The sequence below is a fragment of the Trachemys scripta genome, chromosome 5 (assembly GCF_013100865.1).
Source record: "Trachemys scripta elegans isolate TJP31775 chromosome 5, CAS_Tse_1.0, whole genome shotgun sequence".
NCBI classification, from domain to species: Eukaryota; Metazoa; Chordata; order Testudines; family Emydidae; genus Trachemys; species Trachemys scripta.
In genome coordinates this window covers 33,892,143-33,915,172 of record NC_048302.1, presented here as the reverse complement: position 1 = coordinate 33,915,172, position 23,030 = coordinate 33,892,143, and the positions used below count along the sequence as shown (strand labels likewise).

General features: G+C 40.7%; 1 protein-coding gene across 1 annotated transcript in view; it reads left to right on the top strand.

The window, feature by feature from the left end:
* Positions 1-12,985, top strand: part of ZGRF1 (zinc finger GRF-type containing 1) — a 48,461-nt gene extending 35,476 nt beyond the window's left edge. Inside the window, exons 22-29 of the mRNA XM_034771260.1 lie at positions 206-283; positions 953-1,100; positions 1,801-1,928; positions 2,834-2,957; positions 3,505-3,681; positions 3,833-3,967; positions 7,329-7,590; positions 12,837-12,985. Of these exons, the coding sequence (XP_034627151.1) occupies positions 206-283; positions 953-1,100; positions 1,801-1,928; positions 2,834-2,957; positions 3,505-3,681; positions 3,833-3,967; positions 7,329-7,590; positions 12,837-12,985 (1,201 nt within the window). The remainder of the gene's footprint in view (positions 1-205; positions 284-952; positions 1,101-1,800; positions 1,929-2,833; positions 2,958-3,504; positions 3,682-3,832; positions 3,968-7,328; positions 7,591-12,836) is intronic.
* The last annotated feature ends 10,045 nt before the right edge of the window (positions 12,986-23,030 follow it).

The window sequence follows — 23,030 nt, the reverse complement described above, 5'->3', positions numbered from 1 at the left end:
ATTAAATTAATCTACTCTTGTCAAAATAAATGAACAATGCATGTTTTGTAGTTCATGGCGTTACTTCCCATGATAAATTGGCTGTAAAAAAGTTTGTGTTAATCAGTGTTTTGATTATCTGTCACTCTTAAGAGCAGTCATTTTCCATGCAAGTTTTGCATTTTGTTCTATTTCTACAATAAATGTCTTGCATCTTTTTTCAAAGTCTACTAGAACTTGGATTTGAGGACTTTATCAGAGTTGGAAGTGTTAGAAAAATTGCCAAGCCAGTTCTTCCTTACAGGTAAAAGGCTTAAGATCTTCAGAGGACTGAATAGATCACACAATTGATAGTAGTAAGTGGTACTGTAAGGCAATGGCTGTGAAGGCTATGGAAATACGATTTTATTGTGTTTTTCAATATCTCTTGCAGAGCAGTTGATTTTACAGAAAATGTAATAGTTGTAATGGCTTATAGTTTGTAATCAAACAGTCTTATATGGCGGTATTAACCTAAAATGGTTTGGGTTTTAGACATCTGTTTAAAAGTTGGTATGATTTAAGCAGAAGTGATCTAGATAGCATTTTCTGTGCAATTTAAATTAAAGCATAGCATGAACTGAAAAGAGCTTTGAAAACTGTTCAATTACTCAGAATCGCCAGCTGAGTGTCACACAGATATCATTTATAAACATACCTGCATAAGAATGAAAAATGAACTCCTCAATTCTAATCCAGACTGTAGCTGACTTGCTATGTGGCTTTGGGCACTCATGACTTATTGGTTGTGTCTTCCATTATACAATGGAGAGAATCTTACTTATCTCACATGGATATTGTGAAGATTTACAAACATTAACTAAATCAGTCACACTGAAGTTGTGAATAGAACTATTTTTATATACTTCCTGCATTTGAGTGCTAAAAGCAGTTATAGTCATTATTCATAACTCATTTCAAAATATTTTTAAAGCTTACATGCTGGCTCTGGAAGTGAAAATGAACAATTAAAAGAACTGCTTGCCCTGATGAAAAAAGATTTAACTCCGGCAGAAAAAATATATGTGAGGAAGAGTATTGAACATCATAAGCTGGGAACCAATAAAGCTATTCTGCAACAGGTACTAAACAGTGATTGAAAGAAGAGAGAATAAACATTTTAAAAATCTTTACTTGAGAGGTCAAGCATGGATAAACTGGCAGTCCCCTCTGATGTCTGATGCTGTCAAAGCTTATACTGGTGTAGAATGAGATATTTATTTAATTTAATTTATAATGGAGATATCCCATCTCCTAGAACTGGAAGGGACCTTGAAAGGTCATCGAGTCCAGCCCCCTGCCTTCACTAGCAGGATCAAGTACTGATTTTGCCCCAGATTCCCAAGTGGCCCCCTCAAGGATTGAACTCACAACCCTGGGTTTAGCAGGCCAATGCTCAAACCACTAGACCCTGACAAGTTTTTTCCCCAATATACTTTAGTAAATGAAGCTTGTATGACTGAGTTCTACTTTAAATGTATTGAAGAAAAGGAATCACAAGATAAGAGATGTCCTCTGGAACCTTAAATGTAATATAAAAGATTTACCTGTGTGGGAGGGGGCAAAAGTGTTAACGCAGCTTTGAAGAAGTGTGTGTACCAGGAGATGTTAGAGTAGAAGTTGAAATTCAGTCTTTGGTATCTGCATACCACAGTGATGGGTACACTAGAAATGCCTAGATAGATAGATAGAAATTTAATTATGTAACTTATGCTATCATGGAAGTGGTAGCAATGTATTTGTGTAGGTTATTAAATCTCTTTCCCCCTCACCTCCCCAAAGGTGAGAGTGGTTGGAGCAACCTGTGCTGCCTGCCCATTCCCTTCCATGAATAACTTTAAGTTTCCTGTGGTGGTGCTGGATGAGTGCAGTCAGATGACAGAACCTGTTTCTCTTCTTCCCATTGCAAGGTACAAATCAACGGTTTACATTTCTGTTTAGCGATGACCTTTAGTGAATAGTGACAACTTTAATTAACAATCACACTTCAGTATTTTAAGAACATAATTAATTTACTCATATAAAGAGAAAAGACAAATTCTGGACTAGTATGCATTTAGCGGACACCTATTTAATTCAGTTGACAAAGGAGGGATGTGAATTGGTGGATTCTTAAAAGCTCCAGGAAGTTCATCATGAATATGACTTGGCCCTCCAGCTAAGCTCCAAATTCCACATGACACCAAGCCATTGCCTGGGGGGCCAGGATGATCTCACCATCACAGAAGAGGTGGGGGAAGAAAAAGGATACTAGAGAGAATGTTGGAGTACCTTTAAAAGGGGTTTATATCACTATTGAGTTTACCATCATCTACAATCAAAGTCTTTCATAAATTATCTTACCTCTCAGGCAAGTCCAAGGTTTCCTAGGGAGGCAAGACCCAGCCTAGGCCCAACTTTTCCTAAACTGAGAACATTTTCCCCCAAGTGATTTTGTTTTCTTCTCCTTCCCCTTTCTGGCACTGTTTTGCCACGTTGGCACTCCTTCAGCATCCCAGTCTTCTTGGATGTTGCCTCTCCTTCCCTTGGAATGTGCTAGGTCTGACTTATATAGGCCCAGACTCCTCCCACTCTTAGCAGCCCCTAAGAGGTTAATTGGCGTCACCTGCTTGTGGGATTGGGGGGTTTTTTTGTTTGTTTTTTTTCTCCCCACATTTGACAGTTCACTCTGTCACAAGGTGTTAATAGAAGAGGAACCCAGTACAAAGCAAACTCCTAATTATAAGGAGAACCACATTGTAACAAATGAATTAATTACAGTACTTATAACAATTAGAATTTGTGTTTTGGATTTTCATTGGAATACTGATTGCAGGTTTGAGTGTGAAAAGCTGATTCTAGTTGGAGACCCTAGGCAGCTTCCACCAACTATTCAAGGGTCTGAAGGTGCTCATAATAATGGATTGGAGCAGACTCTCTTTGACCGGCTTTGCTTGATGGTATGTGCTGCTAAACACATCTTTTAAAAAGATATGGGATGAAATCCAGGCCCTATTGAATTTAGTGGTGCCAGGATTTCACTCCTGTGTTCTCTGAGGTAGTTAATCTAAATGCATTTTAAAGTAAATGTTATTTTAGGAGAGTGATTTTTTTAAGTTGTTTTGTCCAGATTTTTTTTCTAAGTATTGCTTATCAGTAATTGAACCCCTCAATTCGCCACCCAGCTCTGCTCTGCCCCCAGCTCTGGCCCCAGCTCCTGCCGCGGCCCTGGTCCTGCTCCAGGCCCTGGCTCCCCATCACGGCTCTGGCCCCGACTCCCAACTCTGGCTTCTGTGGGGGCACAGACCAGATAAGTAAGTGTGTGTGGGGGGGGAGGGGGCGGGCGGAAGTGAACAAAAAAGTTTGGGGACCACTGATCTAAATAAATCTTTTCTATTAGTTGCTTGATTGATATAAATTATTAAGCAATTTCCCTGCAATGTATTGGAAAGTGATTAGCAACTATTTACATTTTCTTCACTTTTTTTTAATGTTGCATTTCTGTAGGGACACGATGCAATCTTTCTGAGGACACAGTATCGCTGTCACCCTGCTATTAGTGCTGTAGTCAATGACCTGTTCTATGAAGGAAATCTGTTGGATGGCATTTCAGAGATGGACAGAAGTCCTCTATTGGATTGGCTTCCAACATTATGTTTCTTTAATGTTAATGGGACAGAGCAGGTAGGTTTTTAAATAACTTCTATAATAGTCAATAGATACCTTGGTTTGGGATTTTACTTGTTATAGTTTTTGCATTATCATTGGATGGCTAAATGTTTTTTTAAATAGCCTTTCAGCAGAGCATAATTTGAAATCTCTTTCCCATCTCCAGATTGAAAGAGATAATAGCTTTTATAATATGGCAGAAGTTTATTTTATAATCAAGCTTATCCAGTCTCTGATTGCGAGTGGAATAGAGGGATCCATGATTGGGGTGATTACACTATATAAGTCACAGATGTATAAGGTATGTACTATACTTTTCACAAGATGTGATGACCAGTCAACCATAAATGAGTCCCATTTAAATGTAATACATGAAGGCAAGCAACTGAATATTGACAAAATGTACAAGTGCTTATATAGAAATGCTGGAAGTTTAAATACTAAGATCGGTGACCTAGAGTGCCTGGCAGTAAATGAGAATATTAATATAAAAGGCATCACAGAAACTTTGTGGAATGAGGAGAATCACTGGCACACAGTAATAGCATGCGACAAAATATATAGGAATGACAGAGTAGGTTTTGCACATAGGGGAGTTGCACTATACGCAGGGCCGGCTCCAGGCACCAGTGGAGGAAGCACGTGCCTGGGGCGGCATTTCTGTCCATTCTTGGGGCGGCACAGTCTGAGCGGCTTTTTTTTTTTTTTTGCGCTTGGGGCAGCAAAAATGGTAGAGCTGGCCCTGACTATAAGTGAAAGAAAGCATTAATTCAAATATAATAATAAAATCAACAAATCAAACTACACCATAGAATCTCTATGGATAGGAATTCCATGTTTGAACAATAAGAGTATAACAGTCGGAATATACTACTAATCACCTGACCAGGATGGTGAAATGCTGAGGGAGATTAGAGAGGCTACAACGGCAGAAAACTCAGAAATAATTAGGATTTTCAACTATCCTCATATTGACTGGGTATGTTGTCTCAGGAATGGATGCAGAGATAGAATTTCTAGGCAACATAAATGAGTGCTTCTTGGAACAGCTTGTCCTGAAGGCCACAAGGGAAGAGGCAATTTTTTTGATTTAGTCCTAAAGTACATTAGAAGCCTGCTAAACAGTCAATGGGGGCCACTGGATGATTGAGATGCTAAAGGAGCACTCAAGGAAAACTTGTGGAGAAGCTAATTGAATTCTTTGAATGAGTCTTCACTGCAGAGGATGTGGGGGAGATTCACACACCAGAGCCATTCTTTTTAGGTGACAAATCTGAGGAACTGTCCCAGATTGAGGGGTCAATAGAGGAGGTTTTGGAACAAATTGATAAATTCACCAGTAATAAATCACCAGAAACAGATGGTAATCACCCAAGAGTTCTGAAGGAACTCAAATATGAAATTGCAGAATGACTAATATAATGGTGATATTTAAAACTGGCTCCAGAGGCTGGTAAGCATGACAGGCTGGTAAGCCTAATTTCAGTACCAGGCAAATGTGGTTAAAATTATAGTAAAGAACAGAATTATCAGACATGCAGATGACCACAGTATGTTGGGAAAAAGTCAACACTGCTTTTCTAAAGGGAAATTATGCCTCAGTCTATTAGAATTATTTTAGTATGTCAACAAGCATGTGGGCAATGGTGATCCAGTTGATATAATATACAGAAAACCTTTGTCAAGGCCCCTCACCAAAGGCTCTTAAGCAAACTAAGCAGTCATGGGATAAGAGGGAAGGTCCTGTCATAGATCAATAACTGGTTAAAAGGTAGGAAACAAAGGGGAGGAATAAATTGTCAGTTTTCACAGTGGAAAGAGGTAAATAGAAGGGTTCCCCAAGGATCTGTACTGGGACCTGTGCTATTCAACATATTAATAAATGATCTGGAAAATGATCTGGGGATGAACAGTGAGGTGGCAAAATTTTCAGAAAATACAAAACTACTCAAAACTGTTAAGTCCAAAAAGACTGCAAAGAGTTACAAAGGGATCTCATGACACTGAGTGACTGGGCAACAAAATGGCAGATGGAATTAATGTTGATAAGTGCAAAGTAATTTACATTGGAAAAAATAATCCAACTATGCATACAAAATGATGGGGTCTAAATTAGCTCAAGAAAGAGATCTTGGAGTCATTGTGGATAGTTCTCTGAAAACATCTGTTCAGTGTGCAGCAGCCTTTAAAAAAGCTAACAATGCTAGAAACCATTATGAAAGGGATAGGTAATAAAACAGAAAATATCATGATACCAATATCTAAATCCATTGTACGCCCACACCTTGAATACAGTGTGCAGTTCTGGTCACCTTGTCTCATTAAAAAGAGACATTAGAATTGGAACAAGTACAGAAAAGGGCAACAAAAGTGATTAGAGGTATGGAACAGCTTTCCTATGAGGAGAGATTTAAAAGACTGACTGTTCAACTTAGAAAAGAGACGACAAAGGGAGGAAGTGATAGAGGTCTATAAAATCATGAATGGTGTGGAGAAAGTTACAGGAAAGTGTTATTTACCCCTTCATATAACACTACAACTGGGAATCACTTGATTAAATTAATAAACAGTAGGTTTAAAACAAGGGGAAATACTTCTTCGCACAGTCAGCCTGTGGAACTTTATTGCCGGGGATGTTGTGATGGCCACAAGTATAGCTGGGATCAAAAAAGAATTAGAAAAGTTCATGGAGGATAGGTTCATCAGTGGCTATTAGCTAAGATGTTCAGGTACCCAACCCCATGCTCTGAGTGTTCCTAAACCTTCACCTGCCAGAAGCTGGGACTGGACAACTGAAATTGCCCTGTTCGGTTCAGTCCCTCTAAAGCAGCTTGCACTGGCCAATCTCAGAGGACAGGATACTGACGCTGTATGGCTGTCCTTAAGAAGTTGCAATAAAGCATTTTTCTTCATAATTTAAGTTTCTATTCTTTATTAAAAATTGTTAATGTGTATATAGTTCTGTTTCTTCCAAAAGAACAAATCTTGTGATAAACAGTCTTTCTTTGAATTGAGCAATCTGGATTAGTTCCTGGTGGACTCAAAAGTGAAGAAGGAGCGCTAAACAACATTTGATCATAGATAGATCAAAGTTTGCATTTACTTTGCTGTTAAACACATTTACAGCAATTTGCATAACTTTGCTAATAGACAAATCAGAAGGATTGTGTTAATTCATACAGCTGAGATTCACTGTCTCAGAAGTTTGGTTCATTCCCACTGCCCAGCGTAATCAGGGTTATAGAAAACTGACTGATAATACATCAGAACCTCTCTAATTTTAATTAATGGATGGGAAGCCCATTGTGAATTGATGTGTATGCCAGGAATGGAATCATTGTGTCTAACATGATGCTCTCTATTTAGCAAATGAGGATTTGTATGTCATATGTACCTGTCACTCTGTCCTCACAAAGTCTTATGTAGGGCTCTCCGGTTGCCAGGAAGGAACGCTGTCCCTCATTAGATGTATGGATGTTGTGTCAGGGATAGACTCAGTGCAAAATTTTGTGTTTACACTTGATGGAGGTACTCCTGTAATATATAATCAACAGAGTTGCTAGTCTGTTTAATGTATTTTTATTGGAGATATGAGTGAGTGTGACTATGTAACTAGTATATTTAGAAACCAATGACTCTCCACCATCTTCATTTGTCCACAGATTTCTAATTTACTTAGTGCTGTCCACTTGGATGCTCTTGAGATTAAAGCTGTCCAAGTGTCTACTGTAGATGCATTCCAAGGAGCAGAAAAGGAAATCATTGTTTTGTCATGTGTGAGAACAAGACAAGTTGGGTTCATAGACTCAGAAAAGAGAATGAATGTGGCTCTGACAAGAGGAAAAAGGCATTTGTTGATTGTGGGAAATCTAGCCTGCTTGAGTAAGAACAAACTATGGGGACGCGTAATTCACCACTGTGAAGGTAAAAATTAATATTTTTTATTTTAAAATCACCTCCTATTTGGAATAGGTTTTTTTCTGTCTGTAATAAAACTATATTGCATCTTATTTAAGCATCTACCCTATAGCTTATCTGCAAACAGTTACTGGTGCTTAGCAGCCTGTAATCAGCGTGCGAGTATGAGGCTGCTCTTTCTTTTCCTGATATCATCAGGGAGCCAACAAGTTAAAAAAAAGAGTATTAACAGCCAGCTCCTCTAATGAAGCAGCTCCCATCTTCTCATTGGTCTTCTCTACCCCTCTAACAATCAGATCACTCAGTCAAGTCAGGTGAAAAGAGGAAGTGAAATCGTCAAGAAGTGAGGTCCACCAAACAGCCCAGTGCCAGGCAACCCTCATAGCCTATGGATGTACAGCTGAAACCCAGCACAAGGTATAATATGGGTAGGGGCCTGAAGTCCTTACAGACCCTGCAGTTCAAACCTCAGCCCCGTCCACCTCTTGAATTTGACCTTTCAGCCATCAGTCCCTCCTCTCAGCTCTCTCTTATCAATACAGGGACTTACACTTGTCCATCTTCCCTCCCTTACTTACTGAAATCTCTCCTTTTGGCAACTAAAGGTCTTCTCCACTCCAACACAACAAGCAGCATAATTAGAGCTAGAACTTGCAGCTTTCCTCTTTGGTTATATTCCCCGTCTTCCCTCTAAAACTTTTTTTCAAAATCTACAGTCAGGGAATTAGTAATGAAAAGGGAGCTTCCTACCCAAGAGTCTACTCCAGTTCCTTGTGGGGGGGGGAGGGGGACAGAGGAAGAGGGTCATAAAGAAGGAGCCCCACCCTCCTGTGGACATGGAGACTGAAAGACAGTTTGTCACAGAGGAATCAGAAGTTCTGGTAGATAAAAGCATTTTTTTCTGGCCTGGATCGCTCTATGAAAGACACCATGGACCAGGTGCCCAGGAAGTGATTACATCCAGAGGGAAAAATCTAGAGAGTGTTTCCCCTCTCCAGGAATATATGGAATAAATCAAAGGAATTCTGGGAGAAGTCAAATGCCAAAATTTCAATCCCTAAAGCAATCTAAAGGCTATCCCAGAAATATCTGGGATTCTAGTGAATATTCACCTGAGTCACAAAGCCACCTTGGTGGCTAAGGGTTCCACTTCCCTAAATGATCCTTGTTTCTGGAAGCTAATGGATAGTTTTTGGGGAAACCCTCAACTCCTTGGTGAGAATATTTCTTGCCAGCTCAGTGATGTTCTGCTGCTTCCAAATTTTGGATTGGATGGATGCCCTTCATGTGACTGCGACCGTTCAACACCATCTGAGGAGCAAGTGGAATACTGTTCGTTTCACCTCACCCTGCAACAAGGGATGATGAGCAGATGCTGCAGAACTAGCTGTTCCAGCTCTGTGCCAGCAGTGCGTTCCCCCCTTTGTCAGGGATAGTCTTCGGCTGCCTGCCAACATTACAATGAAATCTAGTTTGTTTATTTAACAAGGCATAGAGTAACAAGTAGAAGTATTGGGAAAAAGTGGTTACATATAAAATAGTAACATGCATTCTAAAGCCTACACTTAATTGACAAGATGCTCTCAAGATATGAGAATATTACTCACCCAAAATCCTTGCAGCCCTTTACAGCCAGCCTGGCTGTAACTCTCCTTTCATCAGACACAAACACTCTGTTTGCCACCTCGCTGAAGGATCAAGTGTATCTCTCTGCCCTCCAAGATGTACCAGACCAATTCTTTGTCTTTATTCATAAACAGGACACCCCCCTCCTATTTATTCCTTTAGATTTCCTCTCTTGTACATTTTGATGTCTTTCAGTTTGAACCTGGCTCAGTATCCAAATAGGAAGGCAGTGTGAGGCAGACAGTATACAAATGGCCAGCCAGGGAGATAGGTGTCCTACCTGAATGGAACATTTCTGAAATTTGTAATCTCCTGTGAGCTGCCTTAACTCTAAGACTTTAAGAACATAATTTTCTATATAGACACATAACACCTAAAATATTATCTATACATACATTTCACAGTGATTATGATGACCAGTGGAGACCTCACATGCCACCCTTTGGTGAACAATTATGCAGCTATTGAATCCAGGGGATTCTTATAAAGCCCTTGGCACCCTGTGTGCCCTCTGCCAATTAGCATCAAGGGCTCCCTGGGTCAGACTTTCCTCCTGCGACTCATTTTTGTTGTTAAGGGGCTACACATCTTAATGAATATATCTTCTGCATCCTCTTGGCTAATCCTTCACAGGTCCCTCCCTCCTACAACATATACACTTTGGGAAACACTGTTGTAGGTCTTTATTATACTTCCCCTCCTTTCTTACATGTTTTGAGCTGTGAAATATTTAAAGATAAATGAAGACAGTTGGCAGATTTTCAAAGAGACTTTATTAAGGGCACAAGAGCAAACTATTCCACTGCGTAGGAAAGATAGGAAGTATGGCAAGAGACCATCCTGACTTAACCAGGAGATCTTCCATGATCTAAAACTCAAAAAAGAGTCCTACAAAAAGTGGAAACTCGGTCAAATTACAAAGGATGAATATAAACAAACACCACAAAGGACAAAATTAGAAAAGCCAAGGCACAAAACGAGATCAAACTAGCTAGGGACATAAAAGGAAACAAGAAAATATTCTACAAATACATTAGAAGCAAGAAGACGATCAAGGACAGGGTAGGCCCATTACTCAATGACGGGGGAAAGACAATAACAGAAAGTGTGGAAATGGCAGAGGTATGACTTCTTTGTTTCGGTTTTCACCAAGAAGGTTGGTGGGGATTGGACGTCTAACTTAGTGAATGCCAGTGAAAATGAGGTAGGATCAGAGTCTAAAATAGGGAAAGAACAAGTCAAAAATTACTTTGACAAGTTAGATGTCTTCAAATCACCAGGACCTGATGAAATGCATCATAGAATACTCAAGGAGCTGACTGAGGAGATAGCTGAGCCATTAGCAATAATCTTTGAAAAGTCATGGAAAACAGGAGACAATCCCGAAGACTGGCACTATATTTGCCCTTTTCCAATCTATAAAAAGTGAAATAAGGACAACCTGGGGAATTACAGACCAGTCAGATTAACTTCTGTACCCAGAAAGATAATGGAGCAAATAATTAAACAATCAATTTGCAAACACCTAGAAGATAATAAGGTGATAAATAACAGTCAGCATGGATTTGTCAAGAACAAATTGTGTCAAACCAACCTGATAGCTTTCTTTGACAGGGTAACAAGCCTTGTGGATAGGGGGGAAGTGGTAGATGTGGTATGTCTTGACTTTAGTAAGGCTTTTGATACTATCTCGCATGACATTCTCATAAACAAACTAGGGAATTACAACCTAGGTGGAGCTACTATAAGGTGGGTGCATAACTGGTTGGAAAATCGTTCCCAGAGAGTAGTTATCAATGGTTCACAGTCATGCTGGAGAGGCATAACAAGTGGGGTCCTGCCGGGATCAATTCTGGGTCCAGTTCTGTTCAATATCTTCATCAATGATTTAGATAATGACATAGGGATACACTTATAAAGTTTGTGGACGATACCAAGCTGGGAGGGGTTGCAAGTGCTTTGGAGGATAGGATTAAAATTCAAAATGATCTGGACAAACTGGAGAAATGGTCTGAAGTAAATAGGATGAAATTCAATAAGGACAAATGTAAAGTACTCCACTTAAGAAGGAACAATCAATCAGTTGCACATATACAAAATGGGAAGTGACTGCCTAGGAAGAAGTACTGCGAAAAGGGATCTGGGGGTCATAGTGGATCACAAGCTAAATATGAGTCAACAGTGTAATGCTGTTGCAAAAAAAGCAAACATCATTCTGAGATGTATTAGCAGGAGTATTGTAAGCAAGACATGAGAAGTAATTCTTCCGCTCTACTCCATGCTCATTAGGCCTCAACTAGAGTATTGTGTCTAGTTCTGGGCGCCACATTTCAGGAAAGATGTGGACAAATTGGAGAAAGTCCAGAGAAGAGCAACAAAAATGATTAAAGGTCTAGAAAACATGACCTATGAGGGAAGATTGAAAAAAATTGGGTTTGTTTAGTCTGGAGAAGAGAAAACTGAGAGGGACACAACTGTTTTCAAGTACATAAAAGATGGTTACAAGGAGGAGGGAAAAAAATTGTTGTTCTTAACCTCTGAGGATAGGACAAGAAGCAATGGGCTTAAATTGCAGCAAGGGCGGTTTAGGTTGGACGTTAGGAAAAACTTCCTAATTGTCAGAGTGGTTAAGCACTGGAATAAATTGCCTAGGGAGATTGTGGAATCTCCATCATTGGGGATTTTTAAGAGCAGGTTGGACAAACACCTGTCAGGGATGGTCTAGATAATACTACGTCCTGCCTTGAGTGCAGGGTACTGGACTAGATGACCTCTCGAGGTCCCTTCCAGTTCTGTGATTCTGTGTTGACATCTGAAATATCATTGGCAACTGAGTTAGTCCCAATAAAATAAAGGAGGCGGTTCACACCTCAAAGCTATTGTTTCAGGCTCTCTGCAAACTCAGGCAGACATTACTGAATCAGTTATAGGCCATGTTTACACTATGGGGACTATAGTGGCATAACAACATGATAGCTATGCCAGCATAACTCCGGTAGTGTAGATGCAGCCTACAGCAATGGAAAGGGTTTTTGCTGTCTCTGTAGGAATATCACCTCCTAGATGACGGTAACTAGGTCAACTGAAACATTCTTCCATCGATTTTGCTGTGTGTCCTCCAGGGGTTGGGTTGGCATAGCTACAGCACTCCGATGTGGATTTTTCACACCCCTGAGCACCATAGACCAGGCCATATTCCCATTCTCATGTCTTTAAAGTTCCCCTTGGAACCATAACAGTCAGAGACTTTTTTAAATGAAAACTGAGACTCTAAAGTACAACTGACACTCTCAGGTAGGCTTTTGTACATCCATATGTGGGGCACACTGCACACCTTGAGAAACAGTGAGTTATCATGTTAGGAAGTGCTTCAGGTAGGAGCTGCTGCAAGAGAAGAGTTGGATGCCAAAGCTCTACCCACTAAATTAGTTAACTGCCTGTTGACATTAGAGGAAGAGCCCCACTGATTTATAATGGTTAGGCTCCTCACAGAAATCCAGTTTTCAAGGTTAGAGAAACATTTCCTTTTGGTGTGTTTTGGGAATTAGATATTTTCATCATGACAATATGATTATATGATGGATGTTGCAAAATAAGATGTAATTGTCCTGTATGACTGCTTTTAGGAAGAGAGAATGGATTGCAACATGTAAGCCAGTATGAGCAACAACTGAACAACATTCTTAAATATTACTTGGAGAAAAAGAAAGAAGAAGAAAAGAATAAGCAAAAGAAAGAAATAAAAAAATCTCTTTCACAGCAGGAAAAGGTATAGAAATTGTGTACTTTTCTATGTAACACCAAAGAATATTTTAAAATAGATAGTATAATATAATAAATAAGCACTTGTAACATATAATTTTGTTATATCCCAGCATCACAGCAGCCCCCACAGTAGATTTGCCCACTCCAAATTGATTCCTGACTGACCGGTAGCTGTCTGGCGTTGCAAGCTTCCACAGGGTTATCGCCACTCGCTTCTCAACTGTGAGGGCTGCTCTGATCTTGGTATTCTGGCGCTTCAGGGCAGGGGAAAGCAAGTCACAAAGTTCCATGAAAATGCCCTTACGCATGCGAAAGTTTCGCAGCCACTGGGAATCGTCCCACACCTGCAACACTATGCGGTCCCACCAGTCTGTGCTTGTTTCCTGGGCCCAGAATCGGCGTTCCACGGCTATAACCTGCTCCATTAACAGCATGATCTCCAAAGCGCCGGGGCCCGTGGTTTGATAGAATTCCGTGTTCTCATCACTCTCGCCTCCGCGCTGCCGTAGCCTACTCCTCGCAGCCTGGTTTTGCAGGTTCTGGTTCAGCATAAACTGCACGATAATGCGCAAGGTATTTACAATGTTCATTACTGCTGTCTTGAGCTTAGCGGGCTCCATGCTTGCCGTGGTATGGCGTCTGCACTGTTCGCCCCGGAAAAAGGCACAAAACGGTTGTCTGCCATTGCTTCCCTGGAGACGGGGGAGGATGTACACAGAATCACTCGCGACAATGTTTTTGGCCCCATCAGGCATTGGGATCTCAACCCAGAATTCCAATGGGCGGAGGAGACTGCGGGAACTATGGGATAGCTATGGGATAGCTACCCACAGTGCAACGCTCCGGAAATCGATGCTAGCCCTGGTACATGGACGCACACCGCCGAATTAATGTGCTTAGTGTGGCCGCATACATTCGACTTTATACAATCTGTTTCCAAAATTCGAATTATATAAATTCGGATTAATCCCGTAGTGTAGACATACCCTGAAACTCATCTAACAGATGTGATAATGACCAGAAATAGGTTTTGATGGATCAATAGAAGGGAGTGACCGATGTCAATAGTTCAAAAAGGTGGGTGAGGGCTTTCAGCAACAGTGGTAGGTCCCATTTAGGAAAGATTGGTTAGATCTGCAGTCAGACCAATCTGATAGTCCAGAGAAATCTGGATACTTGAGGATTCCCTGCCAAGGAATCACAGGACCCTGTATGTAAGATACTACTTATGGCTGACATCTGATACACTGTGGTGCGTGGCTGAAGTCATTTGTCCATACAATCCTGAAGAAAGTCCAGAAGAGCTGAGATGGCAGGGTCCTTGAGTTTTTTGTTTTGAGCTATATCTTGTCCCGACAAAGGAGTAAGCCTTTACTGATAAATCCTTTCTGGAAGAGAGAAGAGTCCCAATCACTTTGGTAGATAGTCTGAGTAGACTGCCTGGATGGAGAATAGGTGAAGAATAACCAGTCTTACTGGTAGATGCAATGGGGGTTCTAATGCCAAGAAAACCCCGGTCTACTCAACCAGTATGGAGATAGAACTATCACCTTTTGCTGCTTCTCACCTTATCTTCTGAATTCCCTTCCCTAGAAGTAGAAGAGGTGGGACTGTGTAAAGCAGGTCCTGTGGCTATCTGTGTGAGAGAGCATCCGTCCCCAGGGACCTGGCATCTGCTTCCCTGGTATGAAGTACATTGTCGATGTTCTGTTCTTCTGACTAGCAAACAGATTGACATCTCAGAGGTCATATTTCTGTAAAATCAGGTTGACAATGTCCTGATTTATACACCATTCTGAGCTGTTGACTGCATGTCTGCTAAGCCATCTGCCTTCTGATTCTGTTCTCTCTTCATGTATATTTGTCTTATGGAAAATATGTTCTTCTGTGCCCATTTCATTATCTCCATTGCTTCTACATGTAGAAAAGAGCTCCAACTTCCCCCTTGGTTGTTGAGATAAGCCACAGGGTAGTGTTGTCTGACAGGAACAAAATGTGGTCACCCTAGAGGTGTCTCTGGAACCTTCATAGGGCAGCTATGAAGCTCCTAAAGGTTACTTTCTATAGACCTCCAAGTGCCCTGTACTGTTCTGTGCCCCTGGTGTGCTCCTCACCCCATCAGGCATCTCATGTGTGTAGCTGTGAGTCTGGAAGGAATATTGAAAGACCCCTGCAGATGTTCTCTGGGATTGTCCACCATTTGAGTCCAGTACCTGGCTTGGAACCATGATCCTGTATACACTACAGTGAATGGTCCCCTCCTTTCAAAAGAAATGCCTGGAGACACCTGATATAGGATTTTGCCTATGGGGTAATTCTTATACACAAAACCAGAAGTCCCAGTAGCTGGGGGCACTGAGTTATGAATGGTCTTGTGTTCCTTACTAATATAGATATCAAGTTTTGGATTTTCTGGAATCTGTCTAATGATGGGTACACTTTGCCCCATGTATTGTTGATACTCCTGATCAATTTCAGCCTTTTTAAAAACCTGAAAATAAGAAATAATTTTACCCTAAATCAGACAATTTGTATAGGGATTGGAGGGTGAAGAAGGACTCGTGTTTTCAAACAAATTGTAACACTGACATATATTTAGCTTATCAAAGAGAAGAGTAAGGGGGTGACTTGATTACAGCCTATAACTACATACATGGGGAACCAGTTATTGTTGTGGGATGCTCAAATAGCCATGTCAGCAAACTACAGCCATTACCATTTACAAATGGTCACAAGATTATACCCTATCCTATCCAACACAGATCTAACTTTGGTTATCTGTGTATGTGTGACCTCCAGGCTTAATTATTGCCACTTGTATCTAGGAACGAAGCCATGCACCCTGAAAAATCTCCGGCTGGTTTGGCAACACACAGGATTTTTAGTGTGAAGCAGCAATTCAAATTATGTCAAATTTTGTATATACTCTTATAGTGGTCATAGCAATTAATAGAAGTTTTAAAGTATGTTTTCCTAGTTTTAAATACATTCCCGGTAATTTAATCTAGCACTAAAAGTAATCACAGTGGTAAGAGTAAGAGGGCAAAATGAAATACACACTGAAAATAGGACTCAAGTTATTGGTGACCTGAGCCATTGTTTAGGACTAACTGAGGGGGAAATGTACCTAATGGAGAGAAAATATGCTGTGCCCCAATATCTCCAGCAATATCTCATGGCTATATAGTTAATGGAGAAAAAGAAAACATCCATCTCTCTCACACATGATGTGTTTTATGCTACTTGCCACACACAGAGGTTGGACTGGGTGCTCAAATAACATAGTGATGGGTATAGTACAAAATAGGTTCTATAGATCCAAGAAGTCCTTTCCAGCCTTACCCGATTCTGTAGTTGAGATGTTAAATACTTACTGAAAACAGAATCTTTTAAGTTAAAAGTTAAGATGGTATATTCGCAGACCATACATTAATGCAGTGTCTTCTCCTCTCCTATTGCCCTTATTTTAATTACCTATAGTTATGTGCATCCATATGTGTCCTTGACTATCAGGAGTTGGTGTGATAAAAGCATTTTTCCTGTAGCCATGCTGGAAAATTTAAGATATTACTGCCATCATTCCAGGCTCTAAATACCAGGGAACAAACCATAGCCACCACCTGAATCTATTACATGTGCTGGCAGCCCATCATGAATAATAACATAGGATGGAGTGCTTCTTTACTTTGGGCCAACTCTTGCTTCCAGTGACTTCAAAGGGATTTTTGCTATGATTTAATAAGTGGTTGTTTCACAATCTGATTATCTCAACTTCTTTATGGGCCAGATTATGATATCCTTACTCACATTAAATTGCACCTTTGTTTCCAGTGGGACCACTTGTGGAGTGAAGTGTTAATCATTGTGACTGAGGATACAAGAATGTAACTTAATGTGGTTTTGGTGTGTGGATAAACATTTTACACAATAATAAAAATGAAAGTGTTTTCACTCTCTGAGAATATGGGTTCTTTCAGCCAATCCTACATTTTGGCTAAGTTTTTATAAAGAGAAAAATGCTTTTTTCCCCTTTACTTATTAAAAATAACCTTTGAAAAGTATTTAATTGATCTTTAGAATTACATCATCTTTTAGCATGGCCTGTCTTAGAAGAATTCTTACTTGGCTTACTTGCAAATCCATTGATATAAGACACTGAAGCTTTTTTTTTATTTTTTTCCTTCATGAGTAAATGAAACACTCCGTGACTCCCCTTAAAAATAAAATCTTTGAGAATTTAAAAAGAAGAATGTGTCTTTAGCCACCCACAAATACTTATTCTTTCTTTTCAGGGCTGCTGACCACCTGAATGATATGAATACAACTTCATAGCATGCTATTCCATGACAGAGCTGAATGTAAAACAGGAAACCTGTACATGAGACAAGAAGTCTGGAAACTAACCAGAACAACCCTTATAAAATGACCAAAAAACAACCAGAGAAGCCTCTTGTAGCTTATTGAAAATATATTTTATCAGAGAATATGTCTAGGCCCCAGGTCTAAGAATGTTTTGTATTGAAAGTGTTAGTTGTTTGGAAATTTTGCTTAGTTAAGATATTCAAGCCATTCATCCTAGTTTCTGAAACAACTTGAAACCAGTAACCAGTATTTCTTGTATATCATGTAGAAAGCTTGGTTTTGCAATGTGATTTTATATAATACGCATGTGTTGTTCATTGTACTTGTAAGTTCTTCCAGAGCCTAAATATGATCTTGTGATAAAATAAAGATTGTCCACGAGGTGGTGCCAGTGCACTCTTTCTTTCCGCTAGACCAATCTGGATAACTATCCTTTTGAACTATCAAAGGTTTAATAAAGAAAGGTAGTGAAGAAAGAACATTTGAATAATCACACGACATCAGTACAGCTAATGACTTAAATCTGATGCAAGTCTGCTGCCAGCAGAAGCTGAAGTGCTGTTCTTTGTGTGTGAAGAAACAGAAGTGCATTACACAGCCTAAACTTTGCAGCTATCCATTTTCTTAAATTTTAGAGAGAGCGAGCACTTCTCGCTATCATATTTGATACGTGTTTGTAGCCCAAGTAGTGATTGAAGACATTAATAAGTGAAGTGTGGAAGAAGAAGAAACAGTAGATGACTGAATAGCTCCTTTAAATTACTGCTGACACCTCTGTTACAGCTCCCTAAAATCTCAATCAACAATCCATTAGAACTCACCAGGAGTAAAACTAAATCCTCGTTTAAGTGTATTTATCCGATCTCTTTTCACTCTTTCAAATGCTAAATCCATTTCAGCATATGCCCCTTCTTTCTCTCGCCTTTCTCTAAAGACTGGCAGCCTATACTACTCTTGTAAATATGAAAGATGCTAATCATATGACATATCACGTCTCAGTCGGAGCCTGGAATAAAGCCTTGAGATTTGGGATCATTGCCTCCAGACAACAGCTTCATCAGCCGGAAAGTTGGTTTTTTTCTCCTTTCCTTCAACTCTCAATCCCTTCTTTGTCTGGGGGAAAATGCAGCCAACTCGAGCCACCCTGGCCATATGGTTCACTCTGTATTTTCTTAGTTGAATTCAGAATTGTTTCTGTGACTTGCGAAGGTGGGTGTTTTTTTAAGTGTGTATAAAGACATAGAAGGAGCTGCTCGCGCTGGGACTGCTTTGCAGCGCCACTGCATGTTCTTCACGTGTTTATTTCACACCTTCCTTCTCCAGCCACCTAATTGCTATTACTTTCTCCTCGACTCTCCCAGGGCCCAACATATAAAAGCAAATAGCGCATCCTTGGCTAGAACACTAACCGAACCGATTCCACCCAGCTTAGCTTTCCCTTTTAATGGCCGAAAATACCGTCTTAGATTTTTTTTTCTTCAGGGCTGCGAGTGCACAATGCCAACATGCTCCTATTTGAATGTGTGGCAAGAGTGTAAAATAATACACGTTTCTCAGCAGATCCTTTTTGAAAAAAAATGGCTTGGGCAAGAGACGCCCAGAAGTATATGTAATAAGGAAGGATGGCTTTTAAGATCTGTATATATTAGGAGCTGAATGAGGTTGGTGCGCTCACGTTTGGATAGCCCCCTGCCAAATTTTCTTTCTCTCTCTCCTTACACAACCCCCCAAAAGGCCCTTTCACCAAATCATTACATTCTACAGAGGTGGTCAAGCTAGCCCTGCTTTTCATGCGTTTGAGAAAGAAAAGGGTCCTTGAAGTTTAGAAGATGCCCAAGGAAAACTCCTTGAATGACATCAAAAGAATGAGTTTCCATAGCTGTTGAAGCACGAGAGCTGTGTAGCTGCACAAAGGCGGGCTGGGGCAGTGGGACTGTCCCACTGCTCTATCCCAGCACAATTGGGTCACTGAAATAGGGAATTAATTACCATTGGAGAGTGGGCAGCCCATTCACCACTGGCTGAGTTTTATTAAACGCCAATATAAATAACAAAACAACTCTTGTGGCTGCACTATTCCTACACGCCAAAGGAAGGATTATGTTGGGGATTAACATCTTAAAGTCTATGAGACTTTCTGACTCAAGGCTCGAAGCTGGTAATCGTATTTGTCTCCTGGTTCAGCGATTAGTGCTCGCTCGCTCTCGCACCTTCGCCTGGATGGCCAATGTCCCTTTTGCAGGCACCGGGTTTTTCACACAATCGGCTGTTCTTTTGCCCAGATCTATAGAAAATAATAAGAAAACTGAAGCATGTTCACGCGGGCTCTGGCGTCTTCTCTTCTTCATGGGAAAGGAGGGGACCGGCGGCCTTTTTCACAGCACACAGACACCCTTTGGGGGAGACGGAGAGGGGGGCATGGGGCTAAAAATCACTCCGCAGGCCTGCACCTGCCATGCAAATCTGGAAGGGAACAATCGGCCTAAAACGGGGGCACGGTCCCACCGGGGGGCTCTGTGCTAGAAGGAAAAGACGCCTTGAAGCCACAGGGACAAGGAGGGCTCAGGGTGAAACCCAACCAATGCATTAATCTGGCCCGCTGCTTCATTTCCACAGACACGAAAGGAGGAGGAAAGCGAGTCTTTGGGATTGGGTGGAGGGGCACTGTAACACACTGAAGGGTGGGGGGTGCCCCGGGCTGACGCTCTCAACACCCTCAATGCCAACAGGAACTGAGTGTCTGCCCTCGCCCCCAACCACTACCCCCCAGGAGAGGGGCCGAGAACCGCAGCTAAGTGCCATGGGCTGGCGGCCCCTCACCCTGGCCAGCCCCTTCCTGCAAGCCGCAGCACGTGCAGAGAGCGCCCTAGGTTTTAGCCACAGTACCGCAACATCCAAACACACCCTTGTTCTCCCTCCCGTGAGCACACATGCCCTGTCCCCAGCTCAGGGCCCCGGTCACCTGGCGCAGCAGCGAGCCGTTCATGCTGGCTCGCAACTTGTGAGGTCGAAGCGTGGATGGGCTGGAGCCAAAGGTCCCTCAGCAACACCTACCCTAAACTTTTAGGACTTTTGGGTCGCCTCAGAGTTCAAGCTTCTTATAAGGAACAAAGCCTTTCTAAAGATCTCTCTCACTCACTCACACGCCAGCTCAGTGCCCTTTATTTCTGGGCTGTGTGATGAGCTTAAATCATTGTGCTCCTGTTTCTTGATCACTGCCTGCTTTGGGCTTTTGTTCCTGCAAAGGAGGCTTGAGCCTGGCAAAGGGGCTGAAGCTGAACAGTTTGACCCTTTGGGGACAGTTCATGCAGTGGACAGTAGGCGATACTTCTTTTCCACCCCCCTGGTGCTATTCAGCGCTCTTTGCATAACAGTTCAGCTTCGTTTCATTCGGCCAATTTTTAGACCACACAAGTGCCTCTTGAATTTAGCTACGTTAAAAGAGTGCTAGAAAGCCTAGCTTAGCACATTGGTCTTTGGTCACGTTTGGCTCAAAATCGAGGCCGAACTGAAATAGCTTTTTGCCATCACGACCTGGCTAAGTTGCTGATCAAGTAGGAGGCTTGGTTAAAAGCAACTAGTTTGAAAAACATACGGTCATGCACTTTCCAGTCACTCTTATTGCAACATTTTATGTCCCCAGTATCTTATTGCAATGTTTTATGTTTAAATCACGCAACTGAAATTGTTTTTCTATGAAGTTTCTTTCCTCCAAACTTTTCTTTCCCTGTAGCATCTCCCATAAATATTTGTTTCTGTCAACTAGACACCATGGAGAAAAATTGGGTTTGGACATTTTAAAGGGCCTTTTGATTTGTAATTGTTCTAACAAAGCCCCAATACTGTCCATGTCCAGTCTATCACTTTTTACACCAGTGACAAATTTAAATAAATCTCGGTAAATAGGGAGGGGGGAGGGAATCCAGAAATGTGGAACAACAGAGAGTAGGTGACTCTAGTCTGCATTGAAGATTTTTCATAAGGTAGAGAGGAAACTAAGGGCTGTTGCATGGAGTTTCTCTTGGTTTTACTCTTGCATATGGTTAAGAAAGCATGTAGATTTTCCATACTTCTGATGAACAATATTAAAAATATTCATTTAAATCACTTGCCAGATTCGCAGACGCTTTCCATTCAGTCCACTAAATTTAGTAACACTTTTGATTTTCAATAAACCAGTCAATATTTTACTCAACTTAAGGGAGCATGTACAAGGACTGTATAGGAAGTCTTTCACCGGTACCTGAAACTGTATGTATGTGTATTACATTCAATTGAATTTAAATATAAAACATTTAGAAGGTGATATTAACTCTCAGATTTGGTTTCAGCACTAAAACATGAAAGCTAAAATAACAATGATAAAAAGTATTTTTCACAAAGAAATTCGGGCACACTCATTATGAAAGACCAAATCACGTAGAATCTGGAAATATATCTGTTGAATATGAAGTTAAATGAGCTGCATTGAGATTTAAGTAAGTACAGTATCTCTGTGTGTGGTATGTGTAATGGTATCAACATCTAGTTTTTAGGTTTCTCTATGCGTATTATTAGATGTGGGGGTTTTCCTCCCTCCCAAGTTGCAATAATCATGTTTACAACAATATTCATAGAAATTGATTTTGCACACTAAAGTATGCTGTGGGCTTCATTTGATTGTATATGTCTTTAGCACAAATTCATTTTCCGTGTTGGACCGACAAAGACCGAATTTGTTGACCTCCAGGGCATGTTGCAAGGCCTATGTGTTCACTCAAGACTTTTGCCTAAGAGGGTGGTCTGGAGAAAGGGTGGGGGTTGAGTTTTGGTCGTGGACTGACCAGGGTTTTTTGTTTGTTTGTTTGATTTGTTTTGTTTAAGTCCTTTTGAGCGGATATTGTGTCAGTGTGTTATATTTCACATTGTTGATTTGAAATTGGTGAACCTGTGACTCGATAGAACGAATGGCACATTATAAATTAGAAAATAAACACATCGCCAAAAAATGCATTTCCGTTCATTCCTCTGAATTTCCCTGCTTTTACAAGGGCGAGGGAAATACAAGGCAAGAGTAGATATATCATCTGATCTGTCAGGTATGAAGAGGAGTGTATATGAAACATCTCTCTAAAGCTGCAGAAAACCCTCTTGTTTTCAATCAGTTGTATTGCTTTATTCGTTTATTTCTTTCAGCATGTTGAAACTCTGGCAAAAAAGGCAGATTTAAGATTTTCTTCAGATATGTATTTTAACATCTTACTACAGTATGTTGTAATAAAAACTATGTATCTCCAATGCACTTTTTGTTCCCCCAATAATTTCCCCCCTTGCTTTTCCCTTTTCTCTTGGTTGGTTCTTCAAACACAAAATACAGCATAAATGTACATGAGGCAGCTTCCTTCTTAATCTGTCCTCTCTCTGCCCCGTCATAAACTGGCATTAATTTCTAAATGTAGTGTGTTTAAGACAATGTTTAAAAGCCTTTCCTTTCTTTTTTTCATATTAATTCTAAAGTTGTTCCGAGTTCGCAAACAATGCTAATCATAACTCGCCTTTTGTTTTATTTTTGTTATTATGGATTTTAGAACCTTAAACTTCACGAATGGACACAGAGCAGAGAAAATACGTTAGCACAGAAATTTAAAAAAAAAAGGCTGCAAAAAAAAAATGACGAATCTCGTGCAAGCCTGTTGTCATGGCTTTATTATTTC